Consider the following 24825-nt stretch of genomic DNA (forward strand, 5'->3'; position numbering starts at 1 on the left):
AATTGTATTTGAAGGGCATTAGAATTCTTTGATATATTCACAGGACTTATATTTAATTAACTAAATTAATCAGCTTTCATATCCCATATCCATATATATATAAAATATTTGATAGAATTATTATAATAAGCCCATTAAAACATATACTTTAGCCCAAAAAAAAAAAGAGGAAATTTTGAGCCTTAGGTGGCCCACAAATGCAAGGATCACAAACAAGCGACTCACTGGCATTTTTTAACCGTTCATTTAGATGTCCAGCGTTTGGATGGTTAAGATCATTCTATTGATGTGATTTTAATATTGCAGTTGATAATTGGATTGTTTAGTAAATTAGTAGCACTTTTGTTACATGTATGACTCTCTTGCCCAAATCCAAGGTGCCAAATAGGGTGTTTAAGGCCATGAGAACTTCACATTTCTGGATAAATTTACAACCATAAAAATCTAAATAAGAAAGTGAAATTAAACTCTCTACTTTTGTTTATTATATCGGTGTGTGCTAAACATTGTGTGAGTGTGACAAGCATTTCACCAAACATTCACAAATAATGCACCAAACTAGGGTTGTCAACGGGTTCGGCCAGGATTGGCTTCAGCTCAGAATTTGAATTGCTTCGGGCTAGCCCTTGAGTCAGCCCTCTTTAAATTTTGATTTTACCAAACCTGAGCCATCCCATTGACAGCCCTGCACCAAACCAACACCAACCATAGTTGACGGTTGAGTTATCATCCATCAATACCAAATGATTCATATGTACAAACTCTTCACCCCTCTAACCATAGAATGAGTTGCAAACTCTTCACCCCTCTAACTTATATATAACAAGGCTGGTCCCCAATCCTAGACCATGTCAGGAAGATAATCCCATTATATCTTCTCTAAGGAGGTGCTAAGGAAAGGAAGATCCTAGCATCCGAATTCTATTATCCGGCATTTGAATTCTTCTGCAATGGCATTACATATAGGTAAACAATTCTACACCTCTTATCTCTACATCAGATGCACAACAAGGTTTTTTGGCAATTCCACAAAAAGAAAATATAACACTTCAATGATCCATTTTAGCTCTTTGCAAGTCCACCTCAAACGTACAAACAACATCATAGCCCTCGTTTTTCCAAATCAACACAACCATGGAGCTCTCATACCACTTGTAGCAGCCAACACTACGGCCTACTAAATTGGTCATTGGAATCAAAACCCAAAACAACAACTCTAATATCATGAAATAGTCAAGACTTGGTGAAGACAAAATCATTTTAAAAAAAAAAAAAAAAACGCTCCAATACACATCCACCATCCAAAAGAGGCATGGGATTAACATGGTTCATCCCAATTGGCCACATCCACGGGCAAAACTACTAGCAAGTGAATCCCTTATTTTGAAAGAAATTACAATTTGATGTAGAGAAAAAAAGCTTTCACCAGTCAGATAAAATGCATGCTAAATCAACACCCTTTCACCTTCAAATACTACAAGTACTGCAGCATGTCAATCACATAGTTGCTTTTGCTGTTGAAAAGCATCCCATCTATCGTTGAGAAATACGCACATGCATAGCTACCATGATAGGAAAACCCCTTAGAATAAACTTCAATTTGAGAAATATCACCCTAAAGAAAAACCCATTTGCTTTTCATGTACTTTTTTTTCCTCTTTCTTTACTCTTTACATCCTCTCTTTAACATAAAGAAACTTTTATATTCTGAAGGACAACCCTAATTACACCTCATTAAGAAAAATGGAAATACCTTTAAAGTTGTGATTTTAATATCGCCGTCACAAAAGTTGATAGCATCGCTATAGCATTCTGAATGTTGATAGTAAATCACCCAATTTCATACCAATTCATGATCGTTATCTTTCATTAAAGTATAAAGAAGTTAAACTTCATCCCAACTTCTATACTTAAACAAACTTAGTGATTATACCCGTAATATTATCTTTCGTTGTTACCTTTAACAATTAAGCTTTGCATTTTCCAATAACTTGTCAAATATAGGAGTAATATTAGATTAAATCATGCTTGGTCCTTTCGTGGTTCATCACATTCTTTGCCAAATAAGTGACACTCATATTTAAAAATAAAAAATAATAAATTAAATTAAATTAAATTAATCCATATATTTATGATCAATTTCTATCTCACCTATTAAGCCTTGATGTCAAACCGCTTTTTTGCAGGCTTCGGTTGTCGTCATGTACTTAGCCTCAAGGTGGATAATGCTAATGTTTCTTGAAGCTTTGACATCTAATTTATTGGTCAATTAGTGAAATGAAATACATTGTCTATAGTTAACCTTTGCTTATCTAAATCACTGATAAGATTCACATCACAAAAGCATACATGTCTTTCAATCCTTTATAAAGGTGATAAAGTTATGACTCATGCCCTCATATAAAGAAGCATCCATTTATTAGCCTTTTAATATGTATTCCTACTTGGATATGAAATGTCCCACTTTGTGCACAATGTAAGCATCGAACTTCCAACCATAATTGAATAAACTATTACACTTATGTCATGTTTCTCTTTCCCAAATCCAAGGTGCCAAATAGGGTGTTTAAGGCCATAAGAACTTCACATTTCTGGATAAATTTACAACCATAAAAATCTAATTAAGAAAGTGAAATTAAACTCCCTACTATTGTTTATTACATCGGTGCATGCTAAACATTGTGTGAGTGTGACAAGCATTTCACCAAACATTCACAAATAATGCACCAAACTAGGTTTGTGAACGGGTTGGGCCGGGGTTGGCTTCCCAGAATTTGAACTGCTTGGGGCTGGCCCTTGAGTCAGCCCTATCTAAATTCTGATTTTGCTAAACCCGAGCCCATCCCATTTACAGCCCTGCACCAAACCAACACCAAACATAGTTGATCGTTGAGTTATCATCCATCAATACCAAATGATTCATATGTACAAACTAATATCTATCTAATGCCGACATAAATGATGGAACGACGCCTTTATCATGAAACATTGGATTACATAATCCGCCAATAACACTTGGTGGTTTGCTGACTTCAATGATTGCTTTTAAAACGTGAAACCTTCTTTTCTTTTGTTGAATCAGAGCCCTTAGTTGGATCTACACCCTTCCTTTTTTTTCTTTTCTCTTTTCTTTTTTTCGGTTAGCTTGTTAGTACACCCACTGATCTACACCCTTCCTTGCCTTAGAAGGAATCCACCATTAACTCAGATTCGTTTTACTATTAGCCCCACATGCGCATGGTTGTATTATCAAGAGGAATGCTATCATGCATGTGGCTGCACGAAATTTTATGTATTTTTCTAATACATGATGTTATGGTGGGTCAGAAGTGTGAAAGCCATCTGACCGGTAGCCTACAAAAGGAACGGTTATCACAATGGTCTCATTTCAATGCAATTAGATCCTTAGAGGCTGTCCAATCAAAGGCATTTTCGACTGTAAACCATCAACACGGCGCCCAACCAGATCAACGGTCTTGATTATATCGAATATTTTCCATTACAAAAAATCGGATCAACGGTCGCATTCCATGGGTGAAATATGAGCTCTGTACCAGGATAGAAAAGTAGCTTTATCGGTAGAGCATTGTACGGCATGATACGTGAGAAATTCATTGCGTGAAACTCTGGCCCACGGGAGTATTTGCAACTGGGTTCGGTGATCAAACCGTTGATGGAGATCCAAACCGTTGGTATGATGGGATTCACGGTTGATGAACGGATATCAGTAAACTTTCCGGATTACGAGAATCCTAGCATCTTGATAAACGGTGGATAATCATGGACGGAAGAGGAGAGCAGACCGGGAGATAGAGGCATGTACACGCAATGTCTATCCAAAGCGGTGTTATTTTGATACTTGGCAGAGTTTTATGGTTCATACGCATGAACTCAAAACCGTCTACGTGGCATAAACGTACCTCGTCAAGCGTACAAATACTGGGCCCACCCAAGATAAGAGACAGGAAGCCGATTGGCTAGTGTACCTCACACCAGCTGTATAGCTGCTGTATTGGCGTCAGCATATTCCTTAGGCCTAATAATGAGGTACTTGTTATATCCAAACCGTCCATCAAAGTCTTGAGACGAACGATAACACAGATGAGCTCGTCTAAGGTCTTGAGACAAACAATAAGACAGATCTAACTTTCAAATTGACTACGTTATAAAAACCAACGAGGAATTGAACGTCCACCCTTGAAACTTTTTTGGGGTCACAAAGTTTTGGATCAATATGAAAGAAAATTTCACTCTTCATTTACGTATTTTTGACCTTATGAATGGATGTAAAATAAACGTCATGATGAGCCCTAAAAATTGTTCAATGGTGAAAATCATTATCTCAGCTACTATTTATGTCACGGTTTAGATGATCTTTCAAAATATTTCATTTTTTTGGATAATATTTTAAAATGATCTTTAAAAATAGATGAATGGTGTCGATATAATAAATGCATCACCGTGAGCCCATGTAACTTTGATCTCCTTTGAACCGTTCGTACAACTCGGAGCTTGAGGAGCGTCGGTTCTCCGTCTTTGCACGGCACGTACCTATAACAGCCATATTGCTGGTGTGAGGTACACCAGCCAATCCGCTTGAGACAACCTTAGATCGTTCTCAAGTCCGATTGACGTTGACTACATATCATCCATCCATTCGGTGTTAGCAAATCAGCAGATGTAACATCGTTTCCAAGTGGGGGCACCCATGCCTCGTCGACTCTTATGTGCGTGTGAGGAGATAGACGGTTATCCCCACTGATATCTGTGGTGTGGTTCGTTTGAGCTTCGGATATGCTTCATTTTTTGGTTAATGCTCTAAAATGATCTCTAAAAATGGATGAACGGTGTGGATATAATAAACACATCATTTTGGGTACATGTAACGATGATCTCCTTTGAACCGTTCGTACAACTGGGAGCTCGAGGAGCGTCCGCGCTCGTCTTCGCTGGTGTGTGGTACACCAGCCAATCCGCTTCCGAGTCAGTAGTGTGGGAGATCCGGATGTTCTCCATAGCACGTGTGGATTAGTGATATGACAATCGAAACCGTTCATTTTCTGATACCAATCATGGATGGATTAATTCTCAGAAATCACATATATCAGATAATCTTATCCATCAATCTTCTTTTTACTATAATCTATTTAAAGCTCACTAATAAGTTTGATTGAGTCATCCAAATGAATTTTGTTGCCAAATCATGTTCCATCCACGCTACGCTGAACAAGATAGCCGGTTCCGATTGATAGCCATCCTGCAACGTTTGGTCGTGGAGAGAAAGGTCTAACCTCTTGGCGAGTGGATTACGTGCCGCCCTGGCCGTTACTGTGGGCTCACCTTGATGTATTTATTCTTTCTCCACAGCATCCGTTTTTCCATTTCATTCTAAGGGATGGACCAAAAATGAAGTGGACACCAAACACATACTAATGGAATCGGATTGTGTATTGAGTAACTCAGTACGCTAAGGGCGTGTTTGGCCAGACCGATCCCATGGGATTAGGAGGTATGGGATCGGTTTTAAGGTAATGATGGTAGAGTCAGTGGATGGTCGGGCATCCATTGGGATTTTCATATCCCAATACCAAAAGATCTGTCTGTTTGGATTGCAACTGCCATCTTGGGATCACGTCAGAGATAGTGTTTGGATTGACATGAGATTGGATTTGAATCCAACTGATCCCATGGGAAGCACGTTTGGAGCTTCGAGTTTTACCGTACGGGATTGGAGAATGCAAGCGCTAACTAGGAACGATGCGCTGACCCAAATTGCATTGCCTACCATACCCAATCCAAACCGTCCGCTACTAGTGGCCGGTTCTCTGTGGGACCCACAACAGCCTCCTGTGTCATCCGAACCCTCCATATGGGGTTTTGTATCATCCAAACCGTCCAGCAACGTGTGAATGTGTGGTCTACAGAATGGGTCATACTTTGGAGGAGAAATGCTTCTAAATCTATATTGAGACTGTCTTTTATGGCTTGGGTGGCTTTTATAGGTAAACCAAAAACATGAAATATGATGCTCTAATTTAGAATTATTTTGATTGGCACCTGCATTTTCTGTGCATCTTCTATTAAAACTGTCTCAGATGGACATGTAGATTTTAATTTTCTTAATGTTTTTATTCTTTTCGGCTTTATAAACGAATCTATTTTAACATGAGTTGGTGACCTGGCTTCTTCTTTCCCATTGAGCATCTCAAGCTATCTCAAGCCTATTCTCATGTTCATGAAGGTCCATATTTAGCCAACAAAGGTCCATATCCAGCCATCTTCTTTATGATTCCATATGCTTTTGATTCCAATAACAGTATAAAAACACAACGGAACATGTGATACCAACATGGACTGAAGAAAAGTATATCAAAATCGTATCAATTCAAAATAGTAGGCAATAGAGATGAACAAAGATTGAGTATTCCATATTATCACAGCAATAAGCCCTGAGCCGTCCAGAAATATGCACCGATTGCACACTAGGCAATCATGTACAATAAGTGATCATAGTAATGAGGTACAATAAATGTTCATAACATTTTCAAAGTATAAGCCAGGTCCTAAAACCGGCTCCCAATCTTAATCCATGCATCAAATATGTAACTTGTGCTGATCATAGATATCAGGTATGAGAACTTCTTCACCCACTGACATGAAAATGAAGAAAAGAGGATAAAAGACATTTTTATTTCGAAATTTCAACATTTCCAAGAACAACAGAAAGAAACTCCTTTCATAATCTGATAAAATAGTCACATTCTGGAAAAAATTCTGGGTCACACCATGCTGCCAAAACAGATACAATAAAGCAGAGATGAAAACACCCTGGTGATGCTGGGTAATGAAGTAGCGAGTGTTCATCACGTGGATGCATGTGGATTGTTAAGAGTAGAATGACATGACCATCCACATTACAAAACATTAACCGTTCGACAGATTTTCTTAAGCCAATCAACACCCAGAAAAAGAAATTTCAAGTACTATGCAATCCGTAGAGGGAGATCACAGAAACATTCAACATACACAGAGTACAACAGCCTAACGAAGACATTACAGGTGTGCCTACAAATGATGTTTCTAAAATTCTGGATATGTGAAATTCATATACAAAATTTTAGCAAATTATTTTATATTTAAGGATTTCTTGGATTTGAAAGGTAGAAAGTAGTGAGGAGTAAAACCGTAACCATCCATATCATGCAACGTTTACTACTACTACACGGGATCAAACAATTCACAAATCAATTGAAAGATAAATGAAATGTGAATCTGAAATAGTGATTCCATATTTCATAATTTATCCACTGCCTGAAGGTGCATCCCTCACATGGGAAACTGCTATCGAAGTCAGTGTTCTCAGCTACTTGAAAAAAGACGGCACATCCTCACTGTACAACTGGGGATTGTTATACTGAGATGTAGGACACCCGCATTCAAATTGGAAATGCTAAGCCATGAAAATGCTAAGCCATGAAAATAAGAAAACCTTGCTCAGATCGATTTCAACCAATCGGTATAGATAAATGGTGATGGTAAAAGGGAACAACCACCATTTCATTTTCACCATAGTAAGAAAAAACAGAAGAACAAATAAATAGAAACAAATATATGGAACATATATCAATATGAAGTTCCAATGGATATCCTTTGCCATTCACGAACACCAAATTGTTCAGTGTCGATAACGGGGTGCCAACAGTAACAGACAATAAGTGTACTTAAGTAATATATAAAGAATAACAAAACACAAAGCTATTCCAGTATTTTTTTTCTTCTTTTTTGGCTACTCAATCGGCGTCATGCAATAAATTGTAACTCTCCAACACCCACTGACCATGTCATGAACGACCAACTGACGTTATCGTTCTGTGTTAGGTCCAAGTATGAAGGATTTCATTCAGAAATCCATTTCCAATCCATCTCCTGCTCTTAGCCAAAAGAGGCGTTAATCGTGGGTGCATGCGTAGGTACAAATCATACTGCCGTACCTTGTTGCAAAGCATAAGAAAGTAGAATGGATTTTGAGTACTTGACTACTTGGAAGTTGAAAGAGATTAATTTGGTGTTCGTGAACAGGGACGACATCCGATTGTAGTGTAGATACAAATCGAAACCGCCCGCAACGGCCAATTCCTAAAGCAGGAGACAAATTGGGGGAAAATCAGGGCAAGGAAGAGCGTACCTGACGCAAGAACGGCGGTCCGCAGCCAGAGACCGGAGCTTACCTTCTCTGCGTAGGCCGATGATGGGAGCTCGACATGCCGTATCCATGGCTAAATAGCCGCTGATGGATGTCACTGACCGACGCCATACCATCGATTGATCATCTCTGCTGGTACGGTCCTGATGGTGGGAAGGGATGAAGCAGGTGCGACACCGTTTCCTCTCTCCGTACTTGCGTAAATCCATCTGTAGACGGCAGGGCGAAATCCCGTGGGATTTGTTGCTGGACTCGAGGAGAGGAGGAGGTGGGATAGGATATCTCGTCCATATCCAACCGTACACGATGACCGATCCCAGGGGATAGGTTTGAAATGTGGATCCCGTGCGAAAGCAAACGCGTGCGTGGGATGGGCATGCGGGATCGCACGATCTCATCCATCGTAAGCCATGCTACTGCGTCTGCCCAAACACGCCCTAAGGGATACTGAGTTGACATGTCACGAGCTTATTGACTCTAAGATGTAGGGCCGCTTCTCTCCTCCAAATGCCAAAACAAACACCGTTAGCTTCTCTCTTCCATGCAAGGAGGGGACGTGGATTACGTCCTACCCCCGCTCGGACCGTAATCCATCCAGGCAGGGCTATGTGGGGTCCACCGTGATGTAAGTGTTTTATCCAAGCCGTTAATCGCTTTTCTCAGATTATTTTTAGGTATGAACCAAACAATGAGCAAGATGCAGGGATTAAGTGGACCACAAAGTGGGGATTTAATGTCCACCATTAAAAACTTCTTGGGAGCTGGAGAAGTTTCGGATCAAGCTAATATTTGTTTTTTCACTTCATCCACCTCTATGTGACTTAATATTTGTTTTTTCTCTTCATCCACATCTACATGGCCTTATTAATAGGTTGGATGATAAAAAAAACATCACGATGGCCCTTTAAAAGGTTTTAACGGTGGGTGTCATTATCACTGCAGCTTCCTCCGGTGTGGTCCACTGGAGCTGTGGACCTGCTTCAATTTTACATACATACCTTCAAATGATCTGATAAAAGTGATGAACAGTGTGGATAAAACACTTACATCACGGTGGGCACCACAGATTCCATACCTTGAATTCCAGTGTTTGGTTGGTTGTCTTGGGGGCTGTCATATGTTGAAATGCAAGGTTTGGTAGGTCGAAATCGGAATGCGTACTGAGTTACTCAGTACGCTTTTATCGTATTGAGTAAACTCTGTTGGGCCCACTGTGAATGGATGTGGTCTATCCATGCCGTCCATCCATTTTTCAAGCGCATTTTAATGGTTGAGACCAAAATTGAATCATTTTCAATGCTCAAGTGGACGATAGAACAAGAAACATTGGGAATAATAATTTCCACCGTTGAAACATTTCTAGGGTCTATAGTGATGTTTATTTGTCATCCAACCTGTTCATAAGATCACACAATTTTATGGATCATGCAATAAATTTATCTGAGAAAAGTCATTAACGACGTGGATAAAATAATTAAATCATGGTGGACCCCATAGAGTCCTACCCGGTGGGGGTAGGACGCAATCTACTTCCATTGCATACCGGGTAACTCATTAGGCTTAGCATGCTGATTAAATTCTATGACGTTCACCACAATTTATGTATCTTATCCACTCCGTTCATCTATTTTACCATATAATTTCAACGTTTGAGCCCAAAAATGAATCATATATAAAGTTCAAATGGACCACACCACAAAAACAGTGTGAATTGAATGTCTATCGTTGAAAAATTCTTAGGGCCACAAAAGTTTTGGATCAAGCTTATATCTGTGTTTTCCCTTCATCCATGCCTTCATGATATCATGAACAGGTTGGATGACAAATAAAAATCACTGTAGGGCGTAGCAAGGTTTCAATGGTGGAAATCATTACTCCTACTGTTTCCTGTAGTCTGATTCACTCGATCTTTGAATATGTTTAAATTTTGAGTTGAACGCCTTAAATTAGCTGTAAAAACTAATGGATGGCATGGATAGACCACATACATTCAAGGTGGGCCCAACTAAGTTTACTCTGAACGATAAAACCGTACTGAGTAACTCGTACGCAATCGGATTTCTGCTGGGAATAGAGGAGTAGTAAATCCTTCTACGTTTCCTTCTTGCACGGAAGAGAGAAAGAAAGAGAAGCTAATGGCATTTGTTTCGGCGTTTGGAAGAGGGAAGTGGCCCCACATCTTAGAGCCAATAAGCTCGTGACACGTCAACTCAGTACCCCTTAGCGTACTGAGTTACTCGGTACACAATCCAAATCCCATACTAATAATTAAAAAAAAAAAGTAGTTATTTTAGGGCATGGACCAAAAATATAGTGGACACATAACACTTACGCCTCGTTTGTTAAATCTTAAGTCTAAAGACCGAATCTGAAATATGAAGCCTGGATCTGAAATCTAAAGCCCGAATCTGAAATTTAAAGTAAAAAAACTTGTTTGATAATTATGGCTGAAGTCTAAAAATTAAGTACTGAATCTGAAACAAACTGTTTGTTAACAAACATCTTAAATGTCTGAAATATGTTAATTTGACACATTTGCCCCTATCTCTCGTTTGGAAATGTTTTACATTATAAAGAAATTATTTTTTATTAAATGAAAATAAAATCATTATATTTAATTCAAATAAACTAAAATACTTAATTAAAAAACTAAAATATCATTATAAGGCCCTCAGTTCCTCTTAGCGAGGTGATTGTCACTACGTGTTGTATAGGATTGAACACTAGTAGCAACAAAACCTTTAAATAAGTCCCGCATTATATTTATATGCTATCCAAACTGTTTATAAGGTCATTCCCAATGGGATGAAGTGAAAACATATTGATCCAAAACTTCCGTGGCCTATTTAAGTTTTTTTTTTTTCCATCCAATATCTTCATAAGGTCACAAATATCTGTATGAAGAGGAGAAAAAAAAATCATATTGATCTAAAACTTTTGTGAAAAGAGTTTTAATGGTAGATGTTCAATGCCCCGCTACTTTTTGTGGCTTATTTTTCGTCTCAAGCTTCAATATGAGCTCTCCAAATGGATGGATGGTTTGGATATAACACATAACTCATGATGGAACCCACAGAACTTGTTGACGTCAATACACAAGTATATAGCTGGTGTGAGGTAAACCAACCAATCCACATCCTGCTTGGACGCGGATTAGCTACTGATAGCGATTCGCTGCCGAAGTGGCGTCATCAAGTTCCATGGCCCTCTATGATGTATGTGGGCCTACTATGATGCATGTGCTTTATATACACCATCCATCTATCTGGAGATTTAATTTTAGAGCATGAGTTAAAGAATGGGGTAGATGCAAATATGTAGTTGACCCCACCACAAAAAATAATGGCGAGATTGATGCGTACTGTTGAAACCTTCCTAAGGCTCACCGTGATTTTTATTTGAAATCCAACCTTTTCATAAGTTACCACAGACCTGAAAGAAGGGAAAAAACAAATATCAGCTTGATCAAAAACTTTTGCGGCCTATTTAAAAGTTTTTAATGGTGGGCGTCACTCTCACCACTGTTTTCTGTGGTAAGGTCCACTTGAGCTTTGGATTTGACTCATTCTTTGGATATTTACCTAAAATTATATTTCTAAATGGATGGACGGTGTGGATACAAAACATACATCATGATGGGCCCGCATAACTTGTGACGTAACTTCAATAGCGAGTCTCGCTACTCAATCTGTCAGTATCCAAATCTGTCAGTATCCAATCCGCGTCCGCGGAAACAAATTGGCTACTCCCCTGCCACCGGCCAATGGCTGAAGGACGGTGCTATGTGGGCCCACCATGATGTATGTGTTTCATCTATGCCATCAATCTATGTTTCTAGATCATTTTATGGTATAAGACCAAAAATGAGATATATCCCAATCTCAAGTGGGCCATATTACAGGAAAACAGTGTTGAATGAACGTCGACCATTAAAAACTTTTTGGGGGCTATAAAAGTTTTGGATCCAGCTAATCTTTGTTTTTTCTCTTCATCTGGCCCGTATGACCTAATCAACAGATTGGATGTCAAATAAACAGTATAGTGGGCCTTAGGAAAATTTTATGGTGGATATCCAATCACTATTGTTTTCATGTGGTGTGGTCCACCTGAGATTTATATCCCTATCTTTTTGGGATCAAGCCATAAAATGATATGTAAAAATGGATGAACGGAATGGATGAAACACATACATCATGGTGGGGCCCACAGAACACCGACCATCAGCCACGGAGGTGGTGGCTGGGGGAGCAGCCAATCCGTTTCCCTCTCAACCTATCATCTTCGTCAAAGGACGCGGATGCTACTGACTGGTTGAGTAGCAATCTGGCTACTGTCACCAGGTTTTTTGGGCCCCACCATGATGTATATGTTGTATCCACACCGTCCATACATTTCGAGAGACCATTTTAGAGAAAGATCCAAAGATTGAGTCAGATCCAAAGCTCAAGTAGACCCCACCACAGAAAACAGTGGGGATTGAACGCCTACCATTAAAAACTTTTTGGGGGCCAAAAAAGTTTTCGATCAAGCCGATATTTGTGTTTTCCCTTCATCCATGTCTGTTTTGACCCATAAACAGGTTTGACATCAAATAAACATTTTGGTGGGCCTAAGAATGAATTAACGGTGGACATCACTATCTCCGCTTTTTTTCTATGGTGGGATTCATTTGAGCTTTTGATTGCTTCGGTTTTTGGCTCATGCCATAAAAGGATCTCTCCAAATGGATGGACGGTGTGGATACAACACATATATCATGGTGGGGCATACAAAACCTGGTGACCTCGCTTTAGTAGTGAGATTCGCTACTGAACCAGTCAGTGTCCGCTGTAAAAGCATCAAAGTCGTACCCAACGACGCGTGTCGACACATGTGTGCGGATTAGTGCATCACTCCACATTTTCGACGGAAGCGGATTACGTACCGAGTAAGTCAGTACACTAAAGCGTACTGAGTAAACTATGTGGGACCCGTAGTGATGTATATGTCTTATCCACACTGTCTATCCGTTTTAGTATCTCATTTTAGGGGATGGTAAAAAAATTTAAGCATGTAAACCACTCAAATGGACCACAGCATCGGAAAAATTTTGAATTGAACGGTTACCGTTGAAAACTTATGGGCAGCCAAATAAATTTTAAATCAAGCTGAGATTATTTTTTTTCCCTTCTTCCATGTCTGTATGGCCTTATGAGCAGTTTAGATGATAAATAAAAATCAGTTTGGGCATATAAAATTTTCAACGGTGGAGGTCATTTTCCCCAAGGTTTCCTGTGGTGTGGTCCACTTGAGATTTGGATACGGTTAAATTTTAATTTCAAGCTATACAATTATAAGAGAAAAATTAGGGACAGCGTGGATGAGACACATATATCATTGGGGGCCCCACATAGTTTAGTCAGTACGCTTTAGCGTGCGGACTTACTCGGTACGCAATCCGCTTCCACTGTTGACGATCGATGGCTTATTTAACGAAAGAGGTGGACATGTTAATCACCCGTCTCCAATCCCCATCTCCGCATCTTTCAGATTGAGGGAAAAAAATGGGAGATAAGGTTAGTATAATCTCTCTTCCTTTGTTTTTCTAATTTCATAATATATGTATGTATGTCGACATGAAATCTTTTTGGGTTTTTTCTTCATACATTCATTTCACTGTTTATTTATTTATTTTTTGTATTCCTTTTATTTATTGAATTTATTTCTGTTATTGAGAAATTGAGTCTTGTTTTTCTTTGGTTTTTGGACCTTAGAAGTTAGATCTAATGACAGTTAATGTTGTAGGATGATGATTTATTGGAATTATTATGATTATCTTTTCTTGTCATAGAACTACGATTACATTCATTTATAACTTAATTTTCTTTCTCTCTCTAACTTGGGTTCTGATTATTTTTAAATATTTTATATAAAACTACAATTATCTCCATTTTATAGCTTCGGTTTTCCTTTTTCCTCTCTCTCTCTCTCTCTCTCTCTCTCTCTCTCTCTCTCTCTATGTAATTTGGGTTTTTATTATTTTTCATTGTGTTTGATTTAAAACTACAATTATATCCATTTTACAACTTGGGTTTCCTTTTTTGCCTCTCCTGTTTTTCTGATTATTATTTTTTGGATGTTGCATATAGAAATCGACGTTGGTGTTGGATGTTGACCTTGACTGCCGTCTCTGCAACAAGAAGATCAGAAAAGTTCTCTGCAAATTCCCTGGTGAGCTCTCTCTCTCTGTCTCTCTCTCTAACACCGACATAAATGCACACCCGCGTTATCTACTCGCAGGAGTAGCCATTCGATCTTCGCATGTCTTTGCGAGATCCGGACCATTGATCAGGTGAGGCCACTACGTACGTATGTCAGACAGGCTGATCCACTCACAAACAGAGAAAAATAACAGACGGTCCAGTTTACACTAGTCACAGTCTTATTAGTATGGTGGGGCTGATTTTATAGCATGCGGTTTGGCTAGTGACGCTGCCACCAGCCAGGTGGTTAGTGGTCGGTGCTATGTGGACCCCACCATGATGTATGTGTTTTATCCACGCCGTCCATCCATTTTGAAAGAAAATTTTAGAGCTTATACCCAAACGAGGTGCATTTAATTATCAGGTGGACCACACCATGGGAAAACAGAGGTGATTGAATGTCCACCGTTAAAAACCTCCCAGGGCCCACTGTCATGGTTATTTGACATCTAACCTGTTGATTAGGTCATACAGAGTTGGATGAAGGAGAAAAAATTATATCAGCTTGATCGAAAACTTTTGTGGCCCTCAGGAAGTTTTTAAATGGTGGGCGTTCAAACAACACTGTGCAGTCCACTTGAGATTTGGATCAACATCATTTTTGGACTTATACTATAAAATGATATGGAAGAATGGGTGGACCGCATGGATGAAACACATACATCATGGTGGGGCCCACAGAGCACTGACCACTAGCCATTGGCTAGTGGCAGGGTCAGTAGCCAATCCGTTTCCAAGCAAGTGGGCCATCTCCGATATGAATTGCTCGGATCTCTTACGTGACTCCACTTTTCCATTTTACACATGCTTTTGTATGAATGGGTGCGCGAGTAGGCTCTCTTTTTTCGAAAACGCGCACGTGGGAGCGTGACTATCCGCTGTCGTGAGTGGAGGACTTCTTGTGGATGAGATCTACCCATTCATGCCTCGATCGGGGCGAATCAGAAAAGCAGATTCAGAACTCAGGTGGGGAACGTCATAGTGAACGGTTGGGATTGCAATGTTGACCATTAAAACCGTTGAAAGTGTATGGGGCGCACCGTATTATATATATATATCCCACCCAATCCACTCATTCGATATGCCACAGCAGGACATTCCAAGACTCACCTGGGCTACACCTAGTGAATTTAAAGTTTTAGGCCTGATTTTACACCGTTCCATGGTTTGGCCCATTTAAGTCTTGGATTGGAATGATTTTGAGAATCCATGGTTAAAATGTGGCAGCACAGCTAATGGACGGCGTGGATCTAATGCACATTCTTCCTTGGTTGGTGCTCGGGTAGACTTGGCATTTGCCCAGGTGGATCCCTGTGGGGCCCACTGTGATCTATGTGACTTACATCCACACTGTCCGTCCATTTTGACAACTCATTTTACGGCATTATCTAAAAAATGACACAAATCCAAATCTGCAGTAGACCATACCACAGGAAGCGGTCATGATTGAATCCCTTTCGTTAAAACTTTGTGAGGGCCACTGGAATGTTTATTTGCCATCCAACCTGGTGATAAGGTCACAAAGACCCGAATGCAGTGACCACACAAATATCAGCTTGATCTAAAACATTTGTTACCAACAAGTTCTAATGTTCAATTCCCATTGTTTGTTTCCTATATTATGCTCCAATGGAGATTTGGATTTACTTCATTTTTAGGATCATGTCCTAAAATAAGTTTTCAAAATAACCCACCACTTAGCTGGGGATTCAGCAAAGCGGTGCCCCTTAACTTTTGTTAGAAAGGTCTTAGGTCCCATAGGCTGGACCATAATTTAAGGCCCACCATACAAATAGCTTCTAACCTTCCAATAGGTTGGCCTCACTGCTACAGTCACCTCGTGCAAGAATTGGCCATAGAAAATAATATATAGCCATAGATAAATAATAAAAAAACACAAGCACACAGTCAATTCAAGTAAATATACATATTTTAAAGTCAAGTAAAATTTTATAAAGAAAAATAAGAGATAAGAGACAGATAACATGGTTTGAATATATTTATATGTATTGGATAATAATATACAACTTTTTTCTTCATTAAAATAAAAAAAATCAAGAATATAAAATTTATCATTATTTTTGCTCTTTCACATTAAAAGAAACCGCTCAATAATAAAATTCAAGCAAGATATATTCACCCTATACATGTGCTCCCTTTTATAAACAAAACACTCTTAAAGAGTGAAACTAGGCTTCACACCATGGGTAGTGAGACAAAACACCTATTAGGAAAGGGCCACACTCACACCGCCTTGTGGGGCCCACTCTAAGAAATTAGACCAATTCATCCATCATGGGGGCCACCAGTTGAATTTAGAGGTTGTTTTAGTGGTGGTACATTGTTTTCTATGGTATGGTCTACCTAATGATTTTATAAGCTGTTTTTTTTTTTTTTTATAAATCCCATGTAATCATTATGGCAGTGCTCACTATTTGTGGAGGTTGGGTGGCATAAAAATAACAAGGTGGGTCACACCCTTAGAAAACAATAGACAACGACTTAAAAGAAACGTGTGCCTTCACTTCATACCCACGTGACCGTTGGATCATGTTGAATTTTTAGGCATCTCAATTTCATGGTGGGTGATCAATCTCAATAGATCCGTTGCAATGAAAACATCAGCATAGGCCTATGTACAAGAGGTGTAGGATAAGATTATACTACAAACGTCTCCTAGGATCCTGACATGTTGCAATAAGATAAGGGGATCTAGCCGTTAATTTTTCTAAATGATCCCTGGCAGAGATTTAGTTGTGAAATAGAGATTGGTGTATAGAATTAGCTTATTTTAGAAATGTTTGTTAGAGAGGTGGGTATACTATAGTATCAAACATGTCCACTCGACCAACCTTGAAAGTGGCATGTCCAAAAATTCAAACAAATCCAACCATCATGTGGGCCATGACTCAAGCCATAGGGATTGGTGAGTGAAATAGAGATCTAGATTGGCTTCTAAAATAAGATTAGTTTAGAAAAACTGTGGGTTGGGTCCGCCCTCGTGTATGAATGAGGATAAACTCAACTAGAAAGGCTGTACAATGTAAAACAAAATGGTGGGCCATATCATAGAAAACAATGGAACAAAAAAAGAAAGAAAAATCTCTGTTTGAAGTGGACAATTTCATGATGGAGACGCTCTTATAGAAAGACATAAAAAAACATTTTGATGGGTCCACCGTTCAAAAACTTGGAAAACTTATGTTCAGCCAGGAAGGATTGCGTGGTGTGCCACAACCACCAACATATGTGGTGTTGCATGGGACTCACCGTGATTGTTTTAGGACTTGGGCCCAAAAATGAGACAGATCCAAAGATCAAGTGCCGACAATGATTTCTACCATTGAAATCGTCTTAAACCTAATATAATGTTTATTTGCCATCTAACTTCTTCATGAGGTTACATAAACATTGACGAAGGGGAAAGCAAATATCAAATTGATCCAAAATTTCTGTGACCCCAAGGAAGTTTTCAATGGTAGAGATTCAATCCAACACTTTTTTTTTATTTTTAAATGTGGTGTGCTCCATTTGAGCTTTGGATGTCTCCTTTTTGAGCTCAAGCCCTAAAACAATCTTGCCAATGGACAGAGGATTTGTATATAACACAAACATTATGGTGGGGCCCACAGGATGGCACACCATGCAATCCACTTGCATTCAGACGAGTCTGGTTACCTTGAAGAGTCGGATGATTGGTCACTTCATTTGATTCTACGGTACCCGGTATCTAATTGTTAATTTAAGTAACTTTTATAAATATTTTATATAAGTAGAAGAGGGAAATGGTAAAATGAGGTAGACCTTATGGGAGCTTCCTATAAGGTCTAGCTCTGTGAGACCCACCGTGACATGTGATGGACATCCACACTGTGCATTTGGTAGGTCCCTTTTATGTCATTGGATGTGACAAAAATCAGCCATATCGGGGGCTGAGGTGGGCTGCAACTTATGAAATGATGGAAAATCATACCTAAAGTACTTGGTAGGGTCCAACTAGTTTTGAAATTGCCTAAATTTTGGTTTGACCGCTCATCCAGTGGGACACAAGCAATAGATGGTGTCGACTCTCAACTGTTGTATATGGTGTGGCCCACTCAAGTCATGGATTGGCCTGATTTTTAAGGCCCGTGGCTCGTGATGAAAGGGTGCATCTCATTAATGGGATGGATGTCCATCACACGTTATGGTGGGGCCTGCAGTGCTCTACCTCATGGGAAACTTCGCATGAGGTCGACCTCATTGTACCTTTTTCTCCCATGGATGAAATACTAGAAATATTTTCAAAATTTTAACTTAAAAAGCCCTCTTATTACGGAAAGGGATTGGCTACTCCCATGCCACTAGCCAATGGGAAGTGGTCGGTGCTCTGTGGGCCTCACTGTGATGTATGTGTTTTATCTATGCCATCCACCCATTCTTTCATATCATTTTATGCTATGAGCCGAAAAATGAGGTTGATCCAAATCTCAAGTGGACCGCACAGTGTTGATTGAATGCCCACCGTTAAAAATTTCTCGGGGGCTACAAAAGTTTTGAATCAAGCTGATATATATATTTTCCCTAAAATCAAGTCTGTATGACCTAATCAACAGGTTAGATGTCAAATAACCATTACGGTTGGCCCCAGGAGGTTTTTAATGGTGGACATTCAATCACTATCGTTTTCCCATGGTGTGGTCCATCTGAGATTTAGATTTAACTCATTTTTGATATTATGACCTAAAATTATCTTTCAAAATGGATAGACGGCGTGGATAAAACACATACATTATGGTGGGGTCCACATAGCACCGACCACTAGCCACCTGCCTGGTGGCGGCGTCACTGGCCAAACCGCGTCCGCCGCACCGGTCCTTCACACGTGTGCGAGACCAGAAACGAGAAACAGAATGAGTTACTGATGCGTTTTTCCTGTTTTGAGAATTCAAGAAATCCAGAGCCAGAGTTTTGACGAAAAGCAAAAGAAGGTGACCATATCTGGTCCGTTCGATCCGGAGAAGCTCATCAAGAAGCTCTATTGCAAGGCCGGATGCAAAACCATCAAAGGCTACGTGATCCCAAAACCACTACCACCTAAACCGCCCCCACCCCCAGCCGAGCCACCTAAACCGCCCCCGCCCCCACCCCCACCCCCATCCGAGCCAACTAAACCGCCCCCGCCCCCATCCGAGCCAGTGGCTAAAGCGGCACCACCCCAACCCGAGCCACAGAAACCGAAACCAGCTCCACCATGCTTACCCGAGTTCCTTGCACATGGACCGGTGAATATACATATTGGGCCGGTCGGACCGCCGTGCTGCTGTAGGCCGTGTTATGAAGGTCACGAAAGGGATGGAATTTGTACGAGGGGTGGGGGCCACTATGACAGTAGCTATCGTTTCTTCTGTGAAGAGGAACCAATGTGTAAGACCATGTAAAAATGGTGGGGCCCATTTTCTCTTCGTTTTCTTGAGTGTGTATGAGAAATAAATGGTATAGATTTTACTGGACTGGTGCAAATGCAATTGGGGTGGATTTTAATATTTGGAAAGTAAATTCGAATTAAAAATACAGATATTTAGCATGGGCACGTTTGGATGTCAATTGAGGAAATGTTATTTTCGGTAAATGTCGTTTTCGTTGCTTGGGTGCGTGAAAACAGCTGGAAGCAATTTCTTCCTTGAAAGGCTTTCCTCCAAGATGGTCCAAGACTTGTTCTTTGATAAATGCTGGGATTTGTTGTTTCACACCAGCTCAACTATGATGCTCCAGTGCTCCTACTTGCATTGGGACACTCAATCTGTCCAATCCTTTGATCTAGACTGTTCATTACGTTCAGCGTACATTTTATGAGTTACCAACTAAATATCACACCTATCTGACAAATATGAACCGTTTGTTCAATGGTATTTGATATGGATGATTGAGATAAATTACACAAAAATGGGTCCAATCAATAACTTGAGCCGTCTATTTGTTAGTTCCCATCAGGGATTGCTTGTGACTATAAAGAATTAGTTTTGTTGGGTAATAGTAACCATAGATTTGGAAACAAATGGCCTTAAAAATTAAGGTTGAATATTGAATGATCCGCAGTTTTTGTGCGGAGAGTAAAGTGTACCGGGGATGGAGAAATTTCCAACTGTACAACCCATTTATGGCCCACCAGCCATTTGAAGCCCACCTCTTTTTAAGCTTCCAAGAATACTCCCCTGTGTACGGCCGACTTTTCAAGGGACCAAAATATCCCCGTCATTCATTCCTTCCGGAGGCCGATTGGCTGGGGTGCGAAGACGAGCGCTGACGCTCGTCGATATGGCCCCACAATGATGTATTTATTATATCCACACCGTTCATCCATATTTCGAGATCATTTCAGAGCATTATCGGAAAAAAAATCATATCCAAAGATCAACTGGACCACACCACAAATAGCAGCGGGAAACTTGATTTTCACTGTTAAAAATTTCATAGGGCCCATCTCTTAACGTATATTTTCCAGTCCAAGTGCTATTGACATAAAGGTCACTAGATTTAGACCTGGGATGAATGAGTAAATATTGGAAATAAATCATATTGAATCTAAATACTTAGCATGTGACCACTGTAAAGGATTTCAATGGTAGACAATTCAATCCTCCACTGCCTTTTACGGTTGTGGTCCATTTGATAGCTAGATCTGTCTTTCATTTTTTTGTGTCTCAAGCCTTAATACGATTTCGCCAAATAGATGGACGGTTTGGATATAACACATACCAGTCATAATGGGACCCACAAATGATTAGCGGTGGGATTACAACAGCTAATATTAATGAGTAAAAAATAATACATAATAAAAAAAAATAAGGAAAACTGGGAGTTCATATGGCTACGGATTATAACCGTAGCCATAGCTGGAGTCTGTGTCTTAGTTTTTTTCTCTATTTTTAGTTTTTCTGATAACTTTATACTACCTACAATTTTCTCTAATGACATATAATATAGATATATATATACATAATATATATATATATATATAATATGATATATATGATATATATATATATATATCATATATATAAATCACATCCATTTTATTACCCTTTATCTTCTTTTTTTTTTCAAGATTCAATTTAACAAGAATATCTTAATAAACCAAAATTAGTTACTTGACGTACCTATATGATTTTGGGGTACGAGAAGCTACTTTATGCCAACTAACATGGATTATAAGTTTCAAGATTCCATCATGTCGATCATTCGGTCGAAAAAATCCATATTCATGCACTTCGCGGTCAATGTCAATCTGGTCGCAGTCAATTTCGTTCATTTCATTTACTTCGCGATCATTTTTATGCATTTCATGGTCATTCCCAGTGATTCTGTATTGATTCACGGTCATTTCCACGCATTTCACGGTCAATTCCCTTCACTTCACGGTCATTTCCATGCATTTCACAGTCAATTTGCTTCACTTCACGGCCATTTCCAAGCATTTCACAATCAATTCTCTTCACTTCACGGCCATTTCCATGCATTTCACGGTCATATCCGGCAATTCCGTTTACGTTCACGGTCATTTCGACGCACTTCACGGTCAATTCACTTCACTTAACGACCATTTCCAAGCATTTCACGATCAATTCTCTTCACTTGACGGCCATTTCCATGCATTTCACGGTCATATCCCGCAATTCCGTTTACGTTCATGGTCATTTCGACGCACTTCACAATCAATTCACTTCACTTCACAGCCATTTCCAAGCATTTCACGATCAATTCTCTTCACTTCACGGCCATTTCCATGCATTTCACGGTCATATCCGGCAATTCCATGTTCATTCACGGTCAATTCGACGCACTTCACGGTCAATTCACTTCACTTTACGGCCATTTCCAAGCATTTCACGAGCAATTCTCTTCACTTCACGGCCATTTCCATGCATTTCACGGTCATATCTGGCAATTCCGTTTACATTCACGGTCATTTCGATGCACTTCGTGGTCAATTCACTTCACTTCATGGCCATTTCCAAGGACTTCACGGTCAATTCTCTTCACTTCACGGCCATTTCCATGCATTTCACGGTCATATCCGAAAATTCTGTTTATGTTCACGGTCAATTCGACTCACTTCACGGTCAATTCACTTCACTTCACGGCCATTTCCATGCACTTTGCGGTCAATTCACTTCACTTCACCGTCATTTCCATGCATTTCACGGTCATTCCCGGCAATTCCATGTTCATTCACGGTCAATTTGATGCACTTCACGGTCAATTCACTTCACTTCACGGCCATTTCACTTAACTTCACCATCATTTCCATGCATTTCACGGTCATTCCCGGTGATTCCGTGTTCATTCACGGTCAATTTGACGCACTTCACGGTCAATTCACTTCACTTCATGGCCATTTCCACGCACTTCGCGGTCAATTCACTTCACTTCACCGTCATTTCCATGCATTTCACGGTCATTCCTGGCGATTCCGTGTTCATTCACGGTCAATTCGACACACTTGAGTCCCGATTCGAAGAACCTCGAATCGCCATTTCCACACACTTCGCGGTCAATTCACTTCACTTCACCGTCATTTCCGTGCATTTCACGGTCATTCCCAGCGATCCCATGTTCATTCACGGTCAATTCGACGCACTTCATGGTCAATTCACTTCACTACACGGCCATTTTGACGCACTTCACGGTCAATTCACTTCACTTCACCCTCATTTCCATGCATTTCACAGTCATTCCTAGCGATTCCGTGTTCATTCACGATCAATTTGACGCACTTCACGGTCAATTCACTTCACTTCACGGCCATTTCACTTAACTTCACCATCATTTCCATGCATTTCACGGTCATTCCCGGTGATTCCGTGTTCATTCACGGTCAATTTGACGCACTTCACGGTCAATTCACTTCACTTCATGGCCATTTCCACGCACTTCGCGGTCAATTCACTTCACTTCACCATCATTTCCATGCATTTCACGGTCATTCCTGGCGATTCCGTGTTCATTCATGGTCAATCCGACGCACTTCACGGTCAATTCACTTCACTACATGGCCATTTCGACGCACTTCGCAGTCAATTCACTTCACTTCACCGTCATTTCCATGCATTTCACGGTCATTCCCGGTAATTCTGTGTTCATTCTCGGTCAATTCGATGCACTTCACGGTCAATTCACTTCACTTCATGGCCATTTCCACACACTTCGCGGTCAATTCACTTAACTTCACCGTCATTTCCATGCATTTTACGGTCATTCCCGGCGATTCTGTGTTCATTCACGGTCAATTCGACGCACTTCATGGTCAATTCACTTCACTTCACGGCCATTTCGACGCACTTCGCGGTCAATTCACTTCACTTCACCATCATTTCCATGCATTTCACGGTCATTTTGCTTCACTTCACGGTCATTTCCATGCATTTCACAGTCATTTCCAGCAATTCCGTTTAGATTCACGGTCATTTCGATGCACTTCATGGTCAATTCCCCTCACTTCACGGCCATTTCCATGCATTTCACGGTCAATTCACTTCACCTCATGGACAGTTCGATTCATTTCATAGTCAATTCCCTCCATTACAACACACTCAAACTAAATCACTCCCTCTAAAATTCCCGCGACCTTCACGCTCATTTCCATGCTGTTCATTCATTTCTTTAAATGATTTACGATCATGGACCAAAAAATTAAGTACATCCGAAGCTCAAGTGAGCCACGCAATAGAAAATAGTGGAAATAAAATAGTCGGGGTTGACCGGGTCATACCCGGTCAACCTCAACTCACTGTACATATACCCGGTCGACCCCATTTCCCTACAATTCACATAAGTGGGGTCGACCGGGTCCTAACCCGGTCGACTAGGTAACTGTACAGGGAGTTGGGGTCGACCGGGTGACCCGGTCGACCGCGACTGTTTTCTCTGGCAGGCATTCAATCTGCACTGTTTTCTATCATGTGGCTCACTTGAGCTTCTTATTTCCATCATTTTTCATTCATTTGCGGTTTTGTATTTGAGATGGTGTTACCAGCTCAACCCTCTTAATTTTTACTGGTTGTAGGACATATCAAGGCTTCTGGAAAGAACCCAAGTCAATCAATGCGACCACTTTTTTCCATTGATGACAATCCAATAAGTTCCAAAAATAGCTTATCCACACTTCTAAACATAGATATGATAATGGATCGGAGGATGTTATATTGTATCGATCAATAGAGAAAGGGCCTCTATTATCATCAGGTGAAGGATTCGAAGTAGAGGATGTGGGCCACCATCTTCTAATTGAGAATCTCTATTTGCATGAAGGGGGAGAAGGAGATGGTAGTGATTTAGAGGGTATGTTACTACATGGATTCACAGATAAAAGGCCGCCATCATGTTCTGATGAAGGATTCG

At 40.1% G+C, this 24825-nt stretch overlaps 1 protein-coding gene across 1 annotated transcript; it reads left to right on the forward strand.

Moving 5' to 3' along the window:
- Positions 1-13604: 13604 nt before the first annotated feature.
- On the forward strand, positions 13605-19865 carry LOC131229847 (protein PYRICULARIA ORYZAE RESISTANCE 21-like). The gene is made up of 3 exons (XM_058225890.1): positions 13605-13758; positions 14332-14413; positions 19378-19865. The coding sequence occupies exons 1-3, from the start codon at positions 13747-13749 to the stop codon at positions 19863-19865; spliced, it is 582 nt and encodes a 193-aa protein (XP_058081873.1). The 5' UTR covers positions 13605-13746.
- The last annotated feature ends 4960 nt before the right edge of the window (positions 19866-24825 follow it).

This window comes from Magnolia sinica, chromosome 16 (assembly GCF_029962835.1).
Source record: "Magnolia sinica isolate HGM2019 chromosome 16, MsV1, whole genome shotgun sequence".
NCBI lineage: Eukaryota > Viridiplantae > Streptophyta > Magnoliopsida > Magnoliales > Magnoliaceae > Magnolia > Magnolia sinica.